General features: G+C 38.4%; 1 protein-coding gene across 5 annotated transcripts in view; it reads left to right on the forward strand.

The window, feature by feature from the left end:
- sox13 (SRY-box transcription factor 13) overlaps positions 1 to 22,543 on the forward strand; it is a 26,639-nt gene extending 4,096 nt beyond the window's left edge. The window contains exons 1-14 of one of the 5 annotated variants that reach the window (XM_026275070.1): positions 1 to 47; positions 10,369 to 10,585; positions 10,717 to 10,822; positions 11,538 to 11,624; positions 11,792 to 11,964; positions 12,093 to 12,161; positions 12,837 to 12,951; positions 14,005 to 14,081; positions 14,164 to 14,299; positions 14,967 to 15,088; positions 15,898 to 15,985; positions 16,525 to 16,692; positions 19,530 to 19,746; positions 21,061 to 22,543. The exon at positions 1 to 47 is cut by the window's left edge and continues 60 nt beyond it. In XM_026275070.1, the coding sequence (XP_026130855.1) occupies positions 10,370 to 10,585; positions 10,717 to 10,822; positions 11,538 to 11,624; positions 11,792 to 11,964; positions 12,093 to 12,161; positions 12,837 to 12,951; positions 14,005 to 14,081; positions 14,164 to 14,299; positions 14,967 to 15,088; positions 15,898 to 15,985; positions 16,525 to 16,692; positions 19,530 to 19,746; positions 21,061 to 21,307 (1,821 nt within the window). In that variant the 5' untranslated portion in view covers positions 1 to 47; position 10,369 and the 3' untranslated portion in view covers positions 21,308 to 22,543. Of the gene's footprint in view, positions 48 to 6,875; positions 7,115 to 7,194; positions 7,884 to 10,368; positions 10,586 to 10,716; positions 10,823 to 11,537; positions 11,625 to 11,791; positions 11,965 to 12,092; positions 12,162 to 12,836; positions 12,952 to 14,004; positions 14,082 to 14,163; positions 14,300 to 14,966; positions 15,089 to 15,897; positions 15,986 to 16,524; positions 16,693 to 19,529; positions 19,747 to 21,060 lie in introns of those variants that run through there. The other 4 variants (XM_026275065.1, XM_026275066.1, XM_026275067.1 and 1 more) reach the window with 4 other exon arrangements.
- The last annotated feature ends 140 nt before the right edge of the window (positions 22,544 to 22,683 follow it).

Genomic DNA, 22,683 nt, shown 5'->3' on the forward strand with positions numbered 1-22,683 from the left:
GCATCGCTCTCTTGCTTTTGTCATAACCGTAAACTCCGCCACCTTAGGTAAGACTTGTTTTGCAACTTTGCTTGCTTTGTCTTCAGATTGTTTTGCATTAAGTTTAAGTTTTATTTTTCATATAAATATACTTTGGCTTTTATGCGTTTTAATTGCTTTTAGTGCTTTGGAGGTTATATTGCATATTATAATCATTTATGCAATGGTAAAACAATATAATTTTCTATGCATCTTTATTTAATTTTGGCGGGACATTTATGCTGCAGTATTATTTTTGAGCCTGTTATATTATATTATATTATATTATATTATATATTAACATTACATCAAAAACTTATTTTTTTGAGTTGAGTAATGACCAAACAGGTTTGTTCCTTCATGCTGCGACTGGACTTTTGAATTTATGTAGCATGTGTGTTTGTTCTGCACCATGTTCTCAGATTTATTAAAGTGTGTGAGGGGGAAAAGGTGAAGTTTCATGTGATGCAAGCTTCAACATGACTTTGATTTGGACTGAATATGCTGGTTTGGGTGTGAGCTTAAACAAAGGTTTTCACATAAAAGTTTCAGGGGCAAATTGCAGGGTGGATTTATGCCCTTTATGTATAATTGTTTAAATTAGGGGAAGAATTGTGCTGAATGAAAAGAAACTGAAAAGGGACAAAGAAAGGCAAACAAACGACACCATTCAGATCTTTTTCATGTGACGGAAATGTTCCCATGGGTCTAGTTTATAGGTTCTAGATTATGGAAAATATAGTAAAACGTCATTCAGAAATACTCTTGTGGCTAATTCAGGTTGAATTAAAACCAGTAAATAAAGGATGTTTTTAAATCGGGGAGTTTAGAAATAATGCAAGAAAATATTTCCTCCCTATCTTATCACTGTATAATCACTTATCACTCCTTCAGAAATATTTAAATAATAATTAATATGTAAATAATTGATTATTATGTCTTGCACTAGAAATATAAAAAGCCACACTAAATGTGATATTCTATTCTGTTTGATCATTTACATTTATCTGAATAATAACGTCAGTGCAAATATTGTCAACAGATTTGTGTGGGCTTCATTTGTTTGTTTGTCATGTGTAAAAATACAAATGCCTTGCTATGTTCACTCGCAGTCGGATAAACTGTCATTCTAATACAGTAAGGCCGCTTTCAGTTGTAATGAATATGACCAGGAAATAGTCCTGCAGTTATTTGCATGAACTGCACCGGCCTCCGCTGTGACTTTTGAGAAAACAGCGTAGTGTTCCTGCGGGTTGATATTTTAATAGACCGCCGTAGCCTCATGATTTGTTTCTTTACAAATTAATCAAGGATTGTTATATATTAATTCGCGCTCAAACAAACGCTCCACAGATTGTACTGGGGAACTCGTATAATGACAGTTATTTTGAGGTTCGCATAGGGTAGTTGCTTGAAATTTTAGCTCTGAGAAAAACATTCAGGTTTATGCCTTTAGGATTTTCCTTTATCTTATTATGCACCATTTCACATAACAAATTATTATTTTTTTTGGTGTTGTTGTTGGTAAAAAGAGAGTTATAGTATCCTTCTCTGTTTACGGGCTTTGGATTAGTTTGGAGAAAGAATAGAAAGGGAGAGTAAGAATACGTAAGAGAAGAGTACGTTTTTTTTTTTTTATATATGACTTGACAATTTTTTATTTTTATTGCAGTTAGACCACAAACATTAAAAACTGATTTAAAAATGGTTCAATTGCTTATTCATGTCTTGTCAGATTCTCTGACAACTTTTTTTTAACCACGTTGTCTGACACCTGAGCTTTTCAATGAAAGAGAAATAACATGATTAGTTCCTTCTCACATTCCCAGTTGACTCATCGCTAACGTGGAACCACAGAAATGTATCATTTCGAACTTACAGAGAAAGCAATTTAATGTAGTGAAAGCGTGGGGGAAGCGCCTTTGCCAGAAAAGTCGTCAATTTATGCCACTGTACGTAATAGCTGACAAATATCACCTCTCTACAGTTGAATCACTTTTTTTTTCAGGATGGGTTTTAAATATAAAAGTTTAAGACTTTCTTAAAAGTTTGTATTTGTTTATGGAAGAGCGACTGCATGGCATTGCTTCAACATCAGGTTGAAAGAAATGTATATATAATAAAAAAAAACCTTGCAAATGTTTTTTTACTGCTGACATAATGTTATAATTAAAGTTAGGGCTTGATTCCAGAATGTGGGTAGGTTTTGTAGAAATGGGGGGTTGTGTTTGTATGTTAGTGGAAGTGTGTGTATTTCTCGCCTCTACTTGTGCGAGATGTTTGAAGAGCATCTCTTGAGATGTTATCAGAGAGTGTGATACTGCATACTGATGTGGCTTTTAAATACAAGCTCAACATTTGTTAGCAGAGACACTTTTTCCAGTCACTCTTTTCCATGCTGCATTCGTTCTGCCTTGTTTGTGCACCGCTCTTATAAATGATTGGAGATTGTTTGCGTTTGACCCCGGTTCTTTTCCCTCTCGTTCAGGTTTCTTGGAGTCCAAGGCATGCAGCTCTTGCTTTTAGAGTTGATTTAGAAGAATAGTTCACAAAAAACGACATTTTGTCCCTGTTTACTATAAAACCAAAGTCACCAATGCAGCTCCTTTCAGTACAAAAACAGTTTGTAATGTCCACATCTGCCTCCAAAGCTTCCAAAATGCAAGAAAAGCACCATGAGGGTTAGAAAAAAACATTTTTGGGTGAAATATTCTTAAGGTGTAGTTGAGTAGCTCATGGAGAAAACATTTTAAAAGATGAAGTAAACTTGATGGATGGATTTTCTTGCACAAGATCTCAAATCCTTCTACAATTCCATCATATCCTTCGGACTTCCTGCATCACGCCTCCTTTTCCCACCCTTGTTTCTCTATTAACCGTTGTTTCTCAGCCTTGCGGTGAGTGTGTATCCTGTTTTTGACAGCAGGAGCCCACGTGCTCCGTCCTGTACCGGTAAAGTGGCCGGCGGGGTGGGGAGGGAGGGAGCGAGGCGCAGGGTCTCAGGATGTCCTGAAAGGTGAAGGTTTCGTCTTCTCTTCCTGTCTGGGTCCTCGTGTTGTGAGCGATGGAGCTCCACGATCTGCCCCGTTTGAATGTGGTAACATGACGGAGAAAAACATTTGAGGTCCTGCCTAATTTTAGCTTGATTTTGAAGCTTTTTTTTATTATTTACTCACCTTCATGTTTTCCGTAGTTTTGTGTGAGAAACATATTAAGTAGCTAGTTTTGATACACGAAAAAAAAAAATTCATAAGATTTAGATAAAAGAAAGATTATTGGAGTATGATTTACAGTAAAATACTATTTCAGTCTTTCTACTTCAAAATGTCATATTTAATTCAATGTGTTACTTGCATATCTTTTGTAATTAATTGTGAAATTAACTATCAGTTTCTGGTTGAAAATTAAATATTATTTCAGACTTTCTGCTTCAAAATTTTTGCATTCAATGTTACTTGCATTCCTTTCGAAATTATTGTGAAATAATAAATTAGCAATTTTTCAAATTATTTTTTCAGTCTAGCGAGGCAGAGGAGGTGATTTACAATAAATAACGAATACGATTTAAGTTTGTTTTACACACACTGAAAAAAAAAAAAAAAAAAAACGGTGTAGTATTTACCGAGAAATTGCTAATTAATTTCACACATAATTAAAGATAGGCAAATACATTTTTTGGGAGTAAATTAGAACAAAATGTAAAAAAAATTGTCAACTGTTCTTGTAAATCAATTATAAATGCATGCATTTGACTCTAAAAACAACAGGTTAAGCGTGTAATTGCAAACAAAAGGAAACTTTGAAATTTTTTCAATTTTTTTTTCAAAAAGGAAATTTTGAAGCAGAAAGACAGAAACAGTATTTACTTATGAAATGTATTCCAAAAATCCTTTTACGTATGATGCTTCAAATATAGGACTTAAATCATATTAACTACTTTAACTGCTTTTTATAAAATCATTTTTGGACCAAGATCACTTGGACATTGTACAAAATATCTCCTTCATGAGGGTGGGTGTATTATGGGTGAACTATCATTTTAAGATGCCTTTTTAAGATCAGTGGATTGTCCTAAATCATTCAGACAATTCAAACACTATGATGTTATGGTCAACACCCGCTGCTTCCCGGCACATCTTTGACCTCGAGACTATGACCTGTGGGTGCAGGTTGAATTACCTGTTGTGCTCCTCGTAGCACAAACCAGCCCGGTCCGGTCTCCATGACAACCACATAGAAGATAGACCCCTAACTCATTTCAGAGACCTGCAGTCATTCACGGACGCGCCTGCAAGACCCAGAGCCTTCTGGATCTGACGTTATGATCTCTAGCGCTGGAAAACACGTCTAATGGATGCGCGCAAACTGCGTTGCTCTCGTACACTTCTATAAAACAAATGGAAAGGGTTGAGATTGAATCGAGATTGGATATAAAAGTGTGCCAGGCTTAGAAAAAAGCACGTTTTAATGTATTTTGCCTTTGTCTTTCTTTGCCTGAAGGGGGTGGCGGACATTTTTTTGTGTGCCTTTTTTCGCAAAGGGGGCCCTTCACTAACATCTTTTATTCCCTTTCTCTTGTTATATTTCTTTATTCCAAGTGTGTTTTGTACTCGGCCTCCTTTCATTGCCCCCTCCTCTTGTCTCTCAGATAAATGCCACACTAGCCTTTCACTTGGCGCCACAATAACCGGACTGTTTTAGCCCAGAGAGGCACAATGAAAGAGGCTGCTTTTTAACCTACGTTTCTCAAAAGCACAAGGAGGAAAAAACGGCGGCGACCCACTCTCCTTTCTTTCTCCTCTCCCCCTCTTTTGTGTCCAGAGCGTGGTTGTACCATCATCCCATTTATATGTCTTATTTAGAAGATCTCAAAAGAACATGAGCCCAAAATTCTGGTCTTTAGAGCTGCTTTTGTTGTGGAAAAAGACAAAGTCGACTGGAAAAAGTCACGGACAATGTGTGTTTTGATGTACCATGCTGATTTATGGGAAATATGTGAGGCTACTGCTTCAGCTTTGAGCACTTTTGACCCCGTGGACTAAAAAATAGGCTATCTTAATTCATTTACATGCATCACGTGCAAAGAATTGATTGACTTTTTTTTCCGACTCATCTCAATTAAATGATGTGTTGTTTAAAAACATTGACATTTTGAGCAGTTTCGATGTTTTGGTCAAAACTGTTAAGGCAAAGTTCAAAGCTTGCATTTTGTGTGTGTGTGTGTGTGTGTATGTGTGTGATCTTAAGTATACTTAAAATTAGCTTAATGTGTCAGAATTACAGTTTTATTGATTTGGAAATTACTTTCAATGTAATATTCAGTAAAATTAAGTTGCATTTTATCTTGAGCATGCATTCACTTTTGTCTAACTTTTGATTTAGTTGCTTATTTTGTTAGTCATGTCCAGCAAATGATTTCCAAAAATTAAGCTACAAATTTATTTAATAATAATTAAAAATATAAAATAAAAAAATTACATTGACGAAATACTTGTAATAACTTTTTTCTTTTCCCCCCCTAATTTCCAGGAAGATTTATAGAAGGTTTGAATCTATATTCAAATCAAACATGGATGTATAGGTCACAAAATTCAGATGTCACAATTTCCGGGACCAAATGCAAACAATCAGATCCCAAAAGCAAACAACAAATGGTGCTAACGTACACCTACACTGTTACTACTAAAAATCCATAATCTTGATCTTTCATTTTTTTTCCTGAATTTGTAAAAAATTTCCATAATGGAAACTATGAGTCTGGAGTCCGTATCATAAATCACGAGTTAAGCTTAGCTTAAAAGCATGCTGTAAATGTATAGTACTCATAAACGGACACCGAGGTAGTATTTCCAATTGAAACGGTACCCGGAAACAATATTCAACTCGTCACAAACTAATGCATCTTTGGTTGTGAATCCATGTGTCCTTGTGGTTTCTACACTCCGTGTGTAAACCTTGTTGATTTGCATTGTTTTTTTCCTTTCCTGCATTCAAAACATTGAGACCGGTGAGTTTAGGCGGGGACTATCTGGGGCTGTCCCCTGCACGGAAGAGGAAAATCCATCAAAAAAAAGAGCTCTTATTACACAAAGCTCATTGATCAATACTTAATGAAAACACATTTGCCTGTTTTTGAAGTTAGAGTCTGTATTGTATGTTGTAGGAAATGAGTTTTGACTACTAGCTTGCCACAAAGTTTACAAAAACTACTTTGTTTTTGCTTTTTTAGACACTTAGGATTTGCACGCTACTGTTCATCTGTGTTCTTGGCAAACTCAACAATTTGATTGTGATTGTGAACGATCATCGTAAAAGTTGCATTGTAATATTTCCTATGACGTAAATGCCAAATAATTTTTGTTTTTACTATGATTACTAAGTGATTAGTTTTAAGGCGTTTCTTCAATAGTTTGTAATGCTTGTGCATGAACAATTGTTTAAGGCATTGAATAACCCACACCCTATAATTATTGGTCTGAAAGAATTAATTAGTACCATTGTTCTTCCAGAGTATGTTTTAGATGTTACATACTGTATTACATTTTTTGTTGGTCTTGGGTTCATCGAAATGAAAGCGTTATTTAAACAATTTCCATAGGATAGTTTTTCTATCTATTTTTAGCATATATAGCATTAGTAGATATGTATTTTTTTTATATACATACGGCAAAAGTAAATGTCATCAGCAGTCAAATCAAAACGCAAACAAAATGTTCTGTATTTATCCATCTGATTTTCGTTTGGGCCATGTTTATTCCTGGATACTCTTCTCCTTTTTCACTTTCACAATGTTATCAAATCCCTATCTGTGTAAAGTACTCAGTGGAAAGTTATAACAGAGGCAAACGGCATGCAAATGCTACTGTTTGCCTTCGCTATAGGGCATACTTTTGTGGCCGCAGTTTTGCGCATCCTGCATTGAGAGCACCAGCTCTCTTCTCTATTCCTGGCAGGTCACTGGACAGTTTTTCTAAGGGGGTGTCCACTGTCTTCCATATAACAAGATGAGTTGCTACTTCAGACTTCCACACTGGCAAGTGGAGCGGTTTCCAAGAGACAGCCAGAAGACAATGAAAACTTACCAGATGCTCTTGAGGTTGGTAGACCGTTTGTGTAGGTCAAGGCTTTGAATCTTTAAGAGTACAGTTACTGGCAGGTGGGTTTGGAAGCTGCTGTCGTTCGGTTTCAACAGCTGATTGGACTTTGCGTCGCATGAAGCTTACAAACACTTCTGCTTTTAGCTGTGTTTTGTCTTAATTGAAACCCACCATCATCCAATGGGGTCTGCTGCATTCTCACAACGTCTCGAGTGCTGGTTTACAACAGGTGTTTGTAAAGTTAGAACGTGTCTAATTGTTACGTGCCTCTATTTGGCAAGTGCAATGATTTAGGGTGTTAAAAAGCAAAAAAAAAAAAAAGAGTCTTTGGACTTAAAGTTCAAACTGGTGTTGTGTCACTTTGAGTCTTCTGTTCGCTTAGATGTCGGTAAAATAATGTATTTGCACGCATAGGCTTGTTTTTGGCACTCCTGACAGTTTTGTTTGTGTTATTGACAATTTTTGACAAGCCTGGCTTGTCACGATGCGGAAATTAACCACTTCAGGATCATCACAAGGAAAGGGAGAGTTCGAAACAACAAAGAAAACTCATATTTGCATCAGAGGAGCGCGGGACAGAATGTGAGGCCGTGACGCGTTGCGACTTGTAAGGCAACTTAAGCTTTTGTCTCGCGTGCCCCCAACCGTGGGAAGTATTTTATTTCAGAGATGTTTTAGCTCAAAAGCAAAGAACCTGGAGGCTGATGTTATCTTAGTCAGTCAGAGCTCTTTGGGAATACGTTTCATGGCTCCACATCCGAGCAACAGGTAAGAACAAACTACAGGCGACTTCTCTTGGCAGTTACCATCAATCATATTGTTGATTCCTTTGGCTTGTTTTGCATGCGCTGACATAAGAGCTTGCCATTATATGTCTTATCGCTATCACCAAGTTATGACACATTCACGTTTTGCTTGGAGCAAAGATTAAAGAGGATTAAGAACAATGCTGTTAGTACAGACCTTTTGTGTGAGTGTGTGTGTGTGTGTGTGTTTGTGTGTTCTCTTTCCTTTTTAAAATCTGATTAATTCTTTACGGAAACCTGTTTTTGAGTATAGAAATCCTGATAGCACTTTAATTTAAGCACCAGTTCTCACTATTAACCAGTTGCTTATTAGCATGCCTTTTAATTGCATATTGTCTAAAGCACATATGTATGCCTTATTCTTTAGATCCCTTAATCCTGCCTTATATCTACACTTAACAACTACCTTACTAACTATTAATAAACAGCAAATTAGGAGTTTATTGAAGTTAAAAAAGTTATTTACTATTTAAGACCACTATGCTACATAAAGTTGCAAAATGTGATATCGTGCCATTTTGCGTCAATCTCAGCTCTTAGGATTTACCCATCCAACTGTTGTTTTTATTTTAGTTTTATTTTTTATGATGCAACATTCTTTAACACTTGTAAACGATGAGTGTGGAGAAGCTTTGCTCTAAAATTAATCTTTACAAGTCCGTTTAGAGCTTGAGGCTGTGCCATTTTTTGACAGTCAAATCCCTCCAAGCAAATAGCCGGAATATCTCTAGAACTACAAGTGCACTTGGAAGGAGCTGACAAATTCACACTTCCTGCACCTGGTTTGTGGATCAGCGCTCCTCAACTGGGGGAACAGAAATAATTTTAGCCTCGTCACAATAGGAACTTAATAGCGCAGACTCCTCGCAAGTGTTTATTTATAATGCACCAATGGTGGCAGGATCTTTCTTGAGTGCACTCGGTTCCCAGGGAAAGGAGGGGGTCTTGTCCTTGGTATCTAAATCTGATTTTGGGAAGACCGTATCAAGTTTGCAGTTCACACCGACGGTTTTGTAGTGAAAGAGTGACTTGAAACGAGTTTGACGACTGCCAGTGACTATCCAAAGTTTTAGTTTGTGGCACCTCTTCACACCCAAATGAAATTCCTGTATTTTTATAGACAAAACTTTGTTTGCTTGTAGGTCAGGCAACTACGTCAGAACAGAAAACGATGTCACTCCTTTTACCCAAACTACCCTTCTAGATTGGCAAATCACTACTTTGAAAAAACAGATTGTTCCATTGAATTCTCTTCTTCAAACAATTCAACCACGTTGCTCCGCTTAACTGAAAACATTTGAGTGTTCAACTTTATTCTTGTGTTTTAATGTAAATGCACAGGCGGCTTTTGTGTTTTCCGAGTGGATGAAAAAGTACAGGAGGAACTGGAATCGGCCCAGTGAGTGTTCCGCTTTTTCTTTTTTTTTCTTTTTCTTTTTTCTGCCACGGACCATCGGCACATTCCGTTTGTATTGTTATACCGCTGTGTTTCCTGCAGCCTATTGCTTTTGTCCATGTCATGCCCATTGTTTAAACTTCCTTTGTTCTTTCTCTATAACAATAGCCATTCTTGAGATATATATATATATATATATATATATATATATATATATATATATATATATATATATATATATACACATGTATATACACCGAGAGCTAGTGATTGAAACACAAAAGGAGAGATGCATTTTCCGTCGTGTTTGTTTTCTTTGGGTTGTCTTGTGTTTCTTTTGTCATGCAGAGCAAAGGAGGAGAGGTGTTTATAGACTTCGGCTAATTTTAAAAATCGCCTTCTCTTTCTTTCCTTCATTCCGTCCATCTCTCTCCTCCTCTTGTCCTTCATTGCAGAAGGCTTTGCCGTGCTACTTGAGACGGCCAGATACTTGATGAGCACACTAGAGTCTTGCATCTGTTTTCTGACAGTGTGTTGACAGACTCGAACAACTTAGGATGCACGCACACACAACACAAACAAGCGCAAATATCCTCTCCCAACACCGAACGGCTCCTGGGCCCCAGAGACCCTGAAAAAGTGGCTTTGGTCAAAGAATTTGAATGGGGCGGCCTGTGTCTGGGCTCTACAAAAACCCTTCTGTTCCTTATGCAAAGCAGTCAGCTGTTGTTGTTTTTTTTTTTTTTTCCTGTGGTCTTTCTGTTCTTCCCAGACAGTAGCTGTACAAAACTGGAATACCCTTGTTAGTAATGCAGTCTTATGTGGTCTCTTCTTGCTGAAATGCTAATGTACCCAAGGCATTTTGCTTCTGTAATGTGACGTATTTCTTCATGAAACAGAATATTTAATGAGAAGGTGTGTAGGATGGGAATTGATTGGATGCTCCAGAGCACCTGTATATGATGTATATGATATGGTGATTTCTAGATTAAGATGGACTAATTAATTCTGATTTTAATTTTCTAATTGTCTGAATGGTTTGGTTTTGTAGAATGTGTGAGCCCAGTCCACCTACTGTACATCCCCACGCCAAGGGCAATGTGACCATGATGGGTGTTGGTATCAAGCTTGAAGACGACGAATCGGGAGGAAGAGTCGTCCGCCGAGAATCCCAGCAGTCCTCTCCAGTCAGTGATTGGTCAGGTCGGCAGCTGTCCGACAGAGACGACTCTGAGAAGTCAGCGCCCCCTAATGCACAATCGCCTTTGGTATGAAGTGTTTATGAATTTTAAGTTGTTTGTTTTATAAATGAAAATAATTGTTTTGTTCCCCAATTGTTTTTATGAGATATAGGATTTCTGTAGCGAGTAATTAACCTCATGGTTCCTGTGTTTTTTAGGCGAGCTCTCCCAGTAAAGACCCAGTGCGATCATACACACCTGCCAGTCAAGATGGAGGCAGTAGAGCTCATGATAAGAATGACAGCAAGCCTAATGTCAGTGAGGGTAAGTTCCTTAGTTCCAAGTAAACGGTTCCTTCACAAAAAAGAAAAAGAAAAAAAAAGGTCTTCACGGAGTGCTAATTAGCATATTCGCACTTGGTCCATGGCATTCATTGTGTTCCAATGTTTCAAGGCGGCTGTTTGAGAGTAAAGAGGTTTTTGAAAGTTTTAATTTTGATGGAAACCCATGCAAGTGGTTTGTCCATGTGTGTGTCAGCAATTAGAATGCCATTGCTTTTAATGCACTCTTCATTGAGATGATCCAATTTCCTATTTTGCTAAGTTCTGTGAAGCCTCTTAGTCCTCGAGTGTTTTCCTCAAAAGGCTTTCCTTTTGTTTTCACACATTATATTAATTTTTTTTTTTTTTTTTGGTGTAACTGGGGGTTTTAGCTCAAGGATTTCCAGTACATTGTTTCACTCTTCGAGATGAAATTTTTTTTTCTTTATTTGCTTCTCTATTATGCTACTCTTTGTCTAAGGTGCTTCATTATGTTTGAGTATAAATATATATTGTAGATTGTTAGATATATTAAATTATAAGTAAAATTCTCTCTTTCTCTCTTTATTTACTAATTAATAATTATATATATATATATATATATATGTGTGTGTGTGTGTGTGTGTGTGTGTATATATATATATATATATAATTATATTTTTTAAATTATATCTGTTCCTCCTCTTTTTATTATTATTTTGTTTTATTTTATTTTTTAGTGATGCCTACTATTGAAAAACTTCTCAATACGGACTGGAAAGAAAAGTTCCTTGGGAAGGGTCTTCATGGCAGTGTTAACCTAAAAGGTAAATTTGTCTTTATACTGCACATACACACACTTTGTCAAGCAAATCACCAAAATAGAGCAACCATATAGTGTTGTTTCTATGTGTTCCATTGTGGATCATCTCACATTTGTGTTTCACTGACACCTTCTGCCTGACCACCAGCATGTGTGCGTATGTGTTTACAGGAACCCCAGAGAGTCTGGCAGAGAAGGAGCTTCAGTTGTTGTTGATGATAAACCAGCTCTCTGGTCTGCGAGAGCAGCTGCTAGGAGCTCATTCTGAGCAGAGGAACATGGCCGCTCTGCTGCTGGAGAAACAGCAGCAACAGATGGAGCTGGCAAGGCAGCAGCAAGAACAGGTGTGTAAACACTTTTATTTGAAGCGTGAATTTTTTTTAAAGAAAATTAAGAAAAAGCAGTGTCAAATGAAATCACATACATCAATATGGGAGTTAGTTTGGTTTCTAAATTCTGGTTGTTTGTTTAGATTGCCAAACAGCAGCAACAGTTGATACAGCAGCAACATAAAATCAACTTACTGCAGCAGCAAATTCAGGTGAGGCTGAATATCATGATTTAAAATCTTGCAGTTTATTCCAATGTATGAATTGGGACCCATCTTAAGATCATAAAGGAATAGTTCACCTAAAAGGATTAAGGGGCCATTCAAATATCGGGCCTAAAAGGTGTGGAAAACGCTAGGCGTGCCGCTTTCTACTTCTTTCCAAAGCACTCGGGCAGAAGCGCTCCTGATGCATCTGCCTTTGCTAAGCAACCATGATGCGTTCTCTCCATGAAGACGCAGAAATTTCAGCAAAGGATAAATGGATTTGCCGCACTAAAAATACTTGCAGTAGCTCTGCTACTAAATTTATTTCAAAATTGCAATCCATATACAACTATGATCAGCTGTTCCTTCATTTTGGCTGAGTTGTTACGGGAAAGGATGAAGCTGATTGGTTAGTTCTTGTCACATGACCCGTGGTGCGCTTGCGGCATTCTGAAAAGTTGAAATGTTTTTAACTCGATGCAGTGAGGACGCGCCTGGAAAAAACAGGTGCCTCGTACCGTGTGCGCATCGCGACCGCGTCGCTTCCATTATAAGCGTGCATACCGCGCGGAAAATAACGAACTTGCGCGCACAAAAGACGCGATATGTGAACGGCCCCTTAATCAGCTTTTCTTTGGGTGAACTATTCCTTTAAGGTGTTCTCTGTGACCTTTGACCCAGCAGGTAAACATGCCATATGTTATGATCCCTGCCTTTCATCCCAATGCCCAACCGATGCCAGTCACCTCTGAAGCCCAGATGGGTTTGCCTCTGCAGCCCATTCCCTGCAAACCAGGTGAGCTTCACTAAACCCTCGGTAATTTCCTCAAATCCCCTTCCTTCACCCGATGCAGTGAATTTTTCGCACATCTTGATACAGGCATGAAAGACCTACCTATAGGCATATTGAGCAACAGTTTGCTTTTACAAACTTCAGATGGATCGAACAGCATCTGTCAAAAAATCGCTGAATAATTTACTTCAAATATTATGCTTTGTTGGTTATTTGAAAAACTTGTTTGCTCTTGCTCTTTTCAAGCATACGCTTATCAGAAGTCGTTTGTATTTTTAGATAATAAGTAGACTGGAGCAAAGCTGAATTGAAAGATTTAATACTTGCTTTTCTAGAAATGTATGACCTGCAAAATAATTGTTTCCTTCTCTTAATGCATGTTCGTCTGAAGGTCTGTTCTGTAATGTAAGTGGTTATTGCATGAATTGATGGCTTTGCTCATGTCTTTGGTCCACTTAGAAAGCGCTTCAGAAAGAAAGAATAATTGAACGGACTGCCTGAGTGAATTTCTTGCACATGCACTGAAGAACAGCTCAGGGTTGGCCATTGATTTAGAGTGTATATTGATCTGGTAAAATACAGAGCGGGTTATTTGCATTGACATCTGTAATGTATGGCACTGTGTCCTCGCTTGGTTAAAAGACTCTTGTGAACGCACAACTCTGATGCCTGTATGCATGTACTCTTGTCCCTTAGAAGATGAAGGGTAGAAACGAACAGGGAACAATAGAACAAGTGTATGAGCTAGTCGGCTAACACAGTTGAGCCACCTTTGTAATTAAACCTGGAGTAGAGGACTAAGGACTCAAGTGAATCTGAGCTCAAAGACTTTATTCAGCTATATTAGAGATGTTCTCAGGCGATAAACACTTTGGGAAGTTTTTACCTTGAAGTTAGACATAGAAATATTGACCTGAACCTAGCCTAAAACCTAATAGTTGGCCAAGTCCCATTGGGCTTGGGTTGGGTAGTAGATCTCTAGCATGTTGACTGACCATTTATTTTTGTAAATCCTTCAAGTTTCAGTCTTCTGAATTTAACTTTCTTTGTTTTTAGTGGAGTATCCTATGCCGTTGCTGCCTAATCCACACTCCGCCCAAGTCAAAAGGTCCAGTAGCACAGTCTTTCGCCAGGTACCCTTTCCTTACGTTGTTTTGCAGGTCATCTCACTTTGTTGTATCCATTAGTGTATCTCATAGTGACTTTGTTCTCCAGGATACCTGTCAACCCCTCAACCTCACGGCTAAACCCAAGACCCCAAGTCCACAGGCACTGGAAATGGCCCACTTGCAGACAGGGTACCGACCCAGAGATCTGTCGCATAGCCCTCCTCGATCTGCCCTCAGCCTGAGTATGTGACACTACACCTCACTAAACACATCCAGACTTTAACATAATTTGCTTGGAAGGTTGAAGCTATGCTTTGTGTTTTGAGCTAATTTGACAAGTCCAAAGATTTGTTTTGTTACAACCGATCTTGCAACAACCACAGAACTGTTTAGTAGATTTAGACCGTGACCGTAAATTTCTTTATTACAGTTCCATAACAAGTTCCACAACTTTGTTGTGCTGTCAGGTGTGTCAGAAAACACCTCTACCTCTTTATGAGTCAGACACATCCACTGTGGTTTTCCTGCCATCGCATTGTTTGAGAGGGAAGTACTTGAGGTTCACATTCAGAGAAAATGACCCTGTTAGAAAGTACCCTTCTCCTACTATTAGAAAGTACCCTTCTCCTCCCTATTCCTTCTGCCAATACTCTTCTATCCCAAGTATTAACGGCAGTTCAGAAAACCTGTTCCCCCCTTCGAACCAGCCTCTAAGAATGTGTCAGCACCAGACGTGACTGTTTGTCTTAAGCCTTTGGACTCAAGACTAGGGGGCTCATCCGGGACAGGATCATATACTTGAGCTCGAGCCAAGTGCTTTATTTGTGCATCACAAGACGGAGAGGGATAAATATGTCTCTCTTGACCTTGTCTAAAGTTTCCTTTCTCTCTCGCCCTTTCTCTCTTCAGGCTTCTTGGGAGAGGGTGATGTTGTGACACAAGCCATTCATGATGCCCAGCAGCTGTTGCGTGGAGGACAAGGCCCGACAGGCCGAGAGAGGGACCGTGAGAGGGACAACAACACAAGGCTGGTGAGTTGACGTCTTAGCGCACACACAAACACGCTTTCAAGATACTCCACACCCCAGTTCTCCAAGGTTCCTCACGGCACCTGGGGCCCGCTGTTTGTCACCATTGGTCATTGCGTCAAGGCCGAAGCATCGGGGCAAGTGTCCATTAATGGCTCACACTTGAAGTGCCTCTCTTTGAGAACACCCACTGTGTTACAAGAGAAGAGGGGCGGTCAGGGTCAGCGATGGATATTGTTTTACAGGGGTTCATGATATCGGTTAAACAAGGGGTACATTCCCCTTTCAGCCAAGAACAGCTGTTATTAGAGGCCCACTGCAACTTGTGTGTTCACTCGTTTGTATACGTGGCGATTGCAGAACAGCCTCGGGTCTCCGTAGACACCTGTTTCGACAACCACTTTGTTTCTCCTTTCGAGTTCAGTTTAACCGCAGGGAGATATGACAGTGATTTCGCCTTTGTTGTCAACGGGGTTTTGAAGCATTCCACTTAAACCTGTTTTTACAGCTTGACACTTGTAGAACTGTTTTACGTGCTCTGGAAAATGCAGGTAGACGTAGACAACAATCCCGAGCAATTTGAAAGTGAGATAAATATAACTCATTAATGTTTGAATTAATGTTTGACATTTGACAACCACAAATGTCCCTGGAGCTCTTTGTGTTTGTTGCTTTTGTAATGTTGTCCGGCTTCTGTAGAAACGGTGCTAACATAAAAAGCAATTCCTGTTCCAGCTGGATGCATTGATCACTGATGATTGTTTTTTTATATATATGTTTTAACATAAGTCTTTCAATCTGTTTGCCTGTTGATTTATTATAAGGAGGCGTCTCGAGACCGGATGGATGATGGACAGTCCCTGCGGACGAATGAGGACCACCTCAGCAGTGACTCTGAGGGTATGTATGGGTCAACTTAGAAATTTTTCACGTTTTTAGTTTTATGTTTATTTAATACATTAATAAGCATACTCCCAGGATGTTGTGCTTTAGCTGTTCACACGGGAAAGTCTTTAAATTAGTTTTGCACAGCTTCTTGCGGTGATGCTGTCTACTTTGCAAACCATTTTGGTCTTATGTAAACGCCCCCTAAGAGACCTGTCCAATCATCTCATCCCAATCGACTTATATATGGCTACCAGTTTAGTTGACTAGTCGTTCAAATTTCTAATTTTGAAATAGTGGTTTAGCCAAGAAATTCAACTTGATCACAAATTTGAGCTTTGTGTGCTTTTCTGATCAAATAAACAATTGCCTTATGAATGCATATGAATTTATGACTGTTTCTAATTTAATAAAAATAACTCTTTAGCATGCAGCAAACACAGATGCCACCTGCCTATGTAATTGCATTTGGCTGCAGGGCGTGGAGTCAAACAAAAGGAAGTTGTGTGTGTCTAGACTGATTGTTTTGTTTTTAATCTTGTTGTTCCCAACAGGGCAGATGGCAATATCTGGTGTGGGTAACTTTGGTGAATCCCGGACTCCCTCCTCTGGCCACATCAAACGTCCCATGAACGCCTTCATGGTGTGGGCCAAAGATGAAAGACGACGTATCCTGCAGGCATACCCTGACATGCACAACTCCAGTATCAGCAAGATCCTCGGTAAGAGAGAACAGAGCCGCTGCTTTAAAAAACTTTAGATTTTACCGATAGATATTGATTGTTAATATAGTTGGTAACACTTTTGATGAGGTAACACTATTCACTATCAGCTAGTTGAATGCATATTAAAAGGATATTGGCTGTTTATTAGCACATATCAATGCATAACCATATTCTACATTCCTTAAACCTAAACATAACTACTGCAAACACAACCTTACTTACTATCAATAAGCAGCAAGTTTTAAGCTCAAAATACCCCACAGATCATTAATTATATCATTTTGAAAATACCTATTTTTTTGTGGAAGCAGAAATGCACTGTTTTTTGATCCCGCAGCCAAAGACAGAACGGTTTGCATGTTTTGCTCAAACTTTCACCATGGCATTAGAACTCGTCGTTTGCGCAAACACAATGACAGCACCGTGGGTGTAAATTTACAGATTAAGGGGCGGTAATATTAAAATGAGATCCCTTTTCAACATCACTTGGGAAGTGAAATCAGACGTGCTCGTTGTTTCTGAGGCTTGCAGAAAACGGCATAACAAAAAAAAATTACTGGGTTAATCTTTTTCATGTTTCTTTGTTTGGTATATGCACTGGGGACCTGATTATAGCAATTAAAACCTGGAAAAGTCAGATTTTCATATGTCACCTTTAGCAATAGTTAAAAAATAAAACCATCTTGAGATTAAAGTCGTTAAATTTCAATAAAAATGTCAAAATAAAATGATGAGATTAAACGTATTAAATTTCAAGAATAAAGTTGTTATTTTTCGAGAAAAAAATCATTAGTTTAAGAAAAAAAGTTGAAATAAAATGTTGAGAATAAACTCATTAAATCACGAGAAAAAAGTAGTTACATTTCTAGGAGGGACTCGAGAATAAAGAGACTAAAGTCAAGTTCATTTAGTCTCGATGGACAGAGTCAAACAGAACAAAGCATTTGATGCGATTGACTATGGTTCGAATCCGTCTTTAGCCAAACTCACTTTTCTTCCATATCTCATGACATATCACATCGGAAAAGCGAGTTCGGCTAAGGACGAACTCGAACCCAGTCGATCGCATCACACGCTACATCCCTGCACATTACTCTCCAACTTGCGCCACTACAGATGCCGTTTGACACTGTCCAACAAGATGAAATGAACCTGTCACAAGTGTGTTTATTCTCAATTTTTTTCTCAAAATTGGACAACTTATTTTCTCGTAAAATTAGTTTTTTTTCGTACTTTAATGAGTTTATTCTCATCATTTTATTTCAACTTTTTTCTCGAAATTTAACGACTTTTACTCAAAATTTTGTGACTTCTTTTCTCTTAATTAAATGACTTGATTCTCAAAATTTTATTTAGACTTTTATCCTAGAAATGTATTAAGTTTTTTCTAAAAAAAAAAATAATGACTTATTTAGAAATTTTTCTTGAAATTTTAAGATTTTTAATCTCAAGATGGTTTCACTTTTTATTATTGCTCGGCCCTAATCTTATGTACACCTTTAATAGATTGTTATATTTAGAAATTATTAGCATGGCATGCACATAAATGATTGATACACATCTGACACGTAACTCTATTTTACACAATTTAATTTTTGTACTCAGTCTTTCACTCTGCCCATAGATTTTTAAGATAAGCACATTGTTAACTTTGTCCATCAAAGTGCTTTCATAATTGTCCTCTTGTCAAAGAAAAATGTTGCTGTCAAATATTTTTCACCATACTTTCCATCAACGAATGCTCTGCTGACTATAATGTCTCTAATCCTTCCTCTTTGTGGATTCTGAAGCACCTGTTCCGACAACATTGTCCTCATTGTTGTATTATTATTTCATCTCCTCTACCCCTTTATCTCTCTCTTGAGATCAGTTGTTTATTGTTGGGATGGGCTGAGGGGTTATGGGAACGTTCAGTTTGTTATGCTCACAGCTAATCCTACAGTCACAAGTGTAGGTGTTACTCTGTAAAACACGTCTATATTTTCAAACATGCAACTTGCTATTGCCCCCTGGAATGAAGAGGAGGACACAAGGTCTTGAAGGTTAAAAAGGGGTCACACTAGAGCACGAACAGCCACCTGGCTCCTGGGGTTACAGGAAAACAACACCCAAAACTTCAGCCCCCTCATCCCTTGCTGCACCTCTGCCTTCCTCAGTTCTTTCCTTTCGCAAAACCCTCTCATTCCATTCCATTGTGATGACACTGACACCCTCCTGATTCAGGCTTTCTTTTCCTCCTGAACATGGCCTGCAGCCCCTTTTAGTACACACCTACGTTTCTGTCAGTTTACTGTCTTTTTAGCCCAGAGCACACTTTAAGAGGCAGCGCTATTGCACGTATGAAGTCGATAAATCAAATTCTTACAGTGTGAAAAATGTATAACGTAGTGTATTAGCTCAATGAATTCTTCAGGTCAGTAATTGTTTTTCTTCTTCTTTGCACTGCTTTGTACTTTCACTCTAATTTATCTCTCACTTCCCGGTCGATGTGGAATTTCAACTTTCAACGACTCTCAAAAAAACTGAAAAACCTGCTCCAAATGTTTGGATACTTCCTCCTAATAAAATGGTTTAAATTATTTAATTATTACTGACAGGTGCATATAATATACAGCCATGCAATAAAATTTCTTACTGTAATAGCAGTATCATCTATCAAGCAATTATTTGCAGGATCATCTAGTGCAAAACATTTCCGTCTGTAAATAAACAAGCTCTCATCAAGCACATGGGTGTGTTGTTTAGGTGTCCACATTCTTTTGGTGCCCACATGTAGTACTCCTTTGGTTATATGATAGTGTATCTTACATATTGTTATTCTTGCCATCCCTTAGGTTCCCGGTGGAAGTCCATGTCCAATCAGGAGAAGCAGCCGTACTATGAAGAGCAGGCCAGACTGAGTCGGCAGCATCTGGAACGTTACCCAGACTACAAATACAAACCCCGGCCGAAGCGGACCTGTATCGTGGAGGGTAGACGACTGCGGGTCGGAGAGTACAAAGCCATGATGAAGAGTCGACGACAGGAGCAACGAGTTTCTTACCCTCCAAGGTGATGCCTGCTGACACACTCAACAGATCATCAGACTTCAGAACATAAATAAAACTGTCACCAGTCTTTTGGGTCTGTGTACGTTTTTCAAGTTTGAAATGAAATAAACAGAAACTAGAAAATTGTATTTATTTATTTTTTGGCTCGTAGGTACAAAACGGATAACATTGTGAGACATTGTTTAATATCAAAAGTAACACCGCACAAAACTTAGCCTATTGCGATTATATTTTGTTGTTTTTAGTGCCCTCTCCTGTCACTGTGGTGTTGAATGTGAAAAGCAACCCTCTACATTGCGAGTAAATCACTCGCATATCGTCAATCTAGTGGGTAAATTATGTCTAATACTAGACAATGGCTAACACACTCGCCAGTGTGTGAGTTGGAGGCTAGTATAAGTTTAGCAAAGATATGTTTTCACTCACTGAACACTTCAGAGTTTCACTCTCCGTCAGGCGATCTGTGTTATTTTTCAGTTTGTCTCGATGGATGCGCGTTGCACCTGTACTTGATGTACCGTAAACTCTAGTGTGAAGGTGCACACCTCGTCGTCACTTTGTCTCACACACACGGAGAGAGAGAGAGAGAGCGAGAGAGAGAGAGTTGACGCGCTACATGTAAACAATACTCTTTGTTGTTGTCAAAATAACTGTGTTCCTTTGGAACTCTTCAGCGTTTAAGAACTGCTGTGTTCTCCAGTAGTAGGTGGAACTAATGCGCACTCACCTATTATTGTTCCTGTTTTAATTTCAGCAAATCAGCTTGAGTGAACGCACACCACCTGATTAATATTCATAATCCAGTAGCTCATTAATCCTTAGTGCTTTTTAAATTGTTCTCATCTCATCAGTCTGGAGAGTAAACTAAAAAATGTACTAGCCAATGGTGATTTAATTGCCAAGATGTCCGTCGAGGGTTGAAAAGTGATGCACTCTCTGTGACGAACAGTCTCTGTTCATCTGTTCATAAATAAATAAATGTTATAAATATTAAAGTATACCGCTACCTCTGATCTACATATAAAATGTTGGTCACAAATTTTAGGTCACTTTCTAAATAATAAAAGTATAGTGCATCTACTACTAATTATAAATAAACAAATTGGTTTTTACAGATTCTAAAATTTTATAAATGATGCATCGCGCTACAAATAAAAACTTGAAGCTGATGCACACTTTTTTAATTGATACATCGCCTCTTTAACTTATGCTAATGCAGATCGGTTGATGCAAATCGGTGAATCGTACCATTACAATAATGCAGTCATCAGTAATGTAAAATACCTGATGTTTGGTTTGACGTTTATTCCCACAGCCAATCAGAGCAGCAGCTACCGTACCCCTCCAGCGAAGGACAGTACCCGACCACACCGGTGTCAAGGGCCCCATTGCCTTTGCACCCTGCCCTCCTGGAGCACTACCTTCCCCGGGGTCTGGAGCCCCCAAAAGGCCAAGGGAGCGAGATGCGGGAGGCCGTGAGGCCCAGACAGCCCTACAGCGAAGGGGAGGAGAGTGACGCGGGTGAACGCAGTGAGGGAGAGCTGGTCGTCCTCACTGACTGAGACCGAAAAAGGAAATAATCAGAGGACAGAGAGGGTGGAAAATGCGATGAATGAGATGGAGAAAATGAATGGGAGTTTTTGCAATCCCTCCCTACAACATGATGGTGTCCAATATATGGTATAGGTCAGTGTTTTTCTGTCCAGTTGTGAGGAGGTCCTGGTTTCAAACCCGCCAGATCAGTCACATGGTTCTCTAAGGTTGTTTAGGAAGGCAGCAAGCATGATAAACAAAGCACAGATCTTCATTCAGTTTTCTGATTTTTCCAGTGGTTTAGGCCAGACATCCAGGATAGGTCTTACATACTGACCACAGTCTGGAAAAAGCAAGACTTTTTCAATCTACGCTATTCATCATGAGACTGCACATCTCGAGTCTTTGGAAGGCATTGTGAAGCTGGTGTTCAAAAATAGTTTTTCAGATCATCAAATATCACTGGATTTATTTCGAATCGGCTTCTTTATAAGGGGTACAGATAAGTGTAAACAGTTCACACAAAAAAATGAAAGATATTATGGTCCGTAAACTAAAATATATATATATATTTTTTTTTGATGAACTATTTCTTTAAATGGTCAAAGCGTGATGAGCTATGAATCATTTTGCCATAGAAAAAAAAAAAAAAAACCCTCTCTGTGTTATAATGCTTCTTGATGTCACCAGGGTTTTCCTGCAAAAGTTCCTGTTAAGACTGTGCCAAGGTACTTTCCAGAGCTCAAGGGCTTGAGCAAAAAAAGAAAAGAAAAAGAAAACAAGTAGACTTGGAAAAAGGAAGGAACATTCCTGAACTCCTTGTCCAGTTTATAATACAGCTATAACGACGATTGGAGACTGTTCTGTTAGGGATTAAAGCAGCCTGCCCCTTTAAGACTCGCTAAGAGCAGCGAAGGTTGGTGGCGGCCTCTGCTGTTTGAATCTGGTACTGCACTTAAAATATATAAAAAAAAAAAAAATCATATTTTTGTTTCTTTTGTGCATTTAGTGCAGCATAATCACTTGAAATGCACTTTCCCCGAGTAATATATTTTTTCAGACCCTCATGATTCATAATATAACTTTTTTCGTTCAGAGTAGAATTTTGCACTTGTACATATGCAAATCATTTCTACTATTCATTTTGTGAAAGGAGATGTGAATAATGTCCTTCCCTCAGATTATTCCCAGTTTTTAAATTGTGGTTTACTTTTCTATTTGTGTGTGTGTGTGTAGAGTGATTTTGAGCTGAAGAAAATAACAGAGTTATCATTCCAGCAGTTCTTAAGACCAGGTCCATATTTTTGGGCTGTTAGTCAATTTACAGTTGAGCTGAAATGTAAACATTTTGTTAAAAATTATAAGCGTTTATATTTTAAAGAGGAGATATTTTAGATATCTGCTG

Source organism: Carassius auratus, chromosome 11 (assembly GCF_003368295.1).
Source record: "Carassius auratus strain Wakin chromosome 11, ASM336829v1, whole genome shotgun sequence".
In the NCBI taxonomy this organism is placed as follows: domain Eukaryota; kingdom Metazoa; phylum Chordata; class Actinopteri; order Cypriniformes; family Cyprinidae; genus Carassius; species Carassius auratus.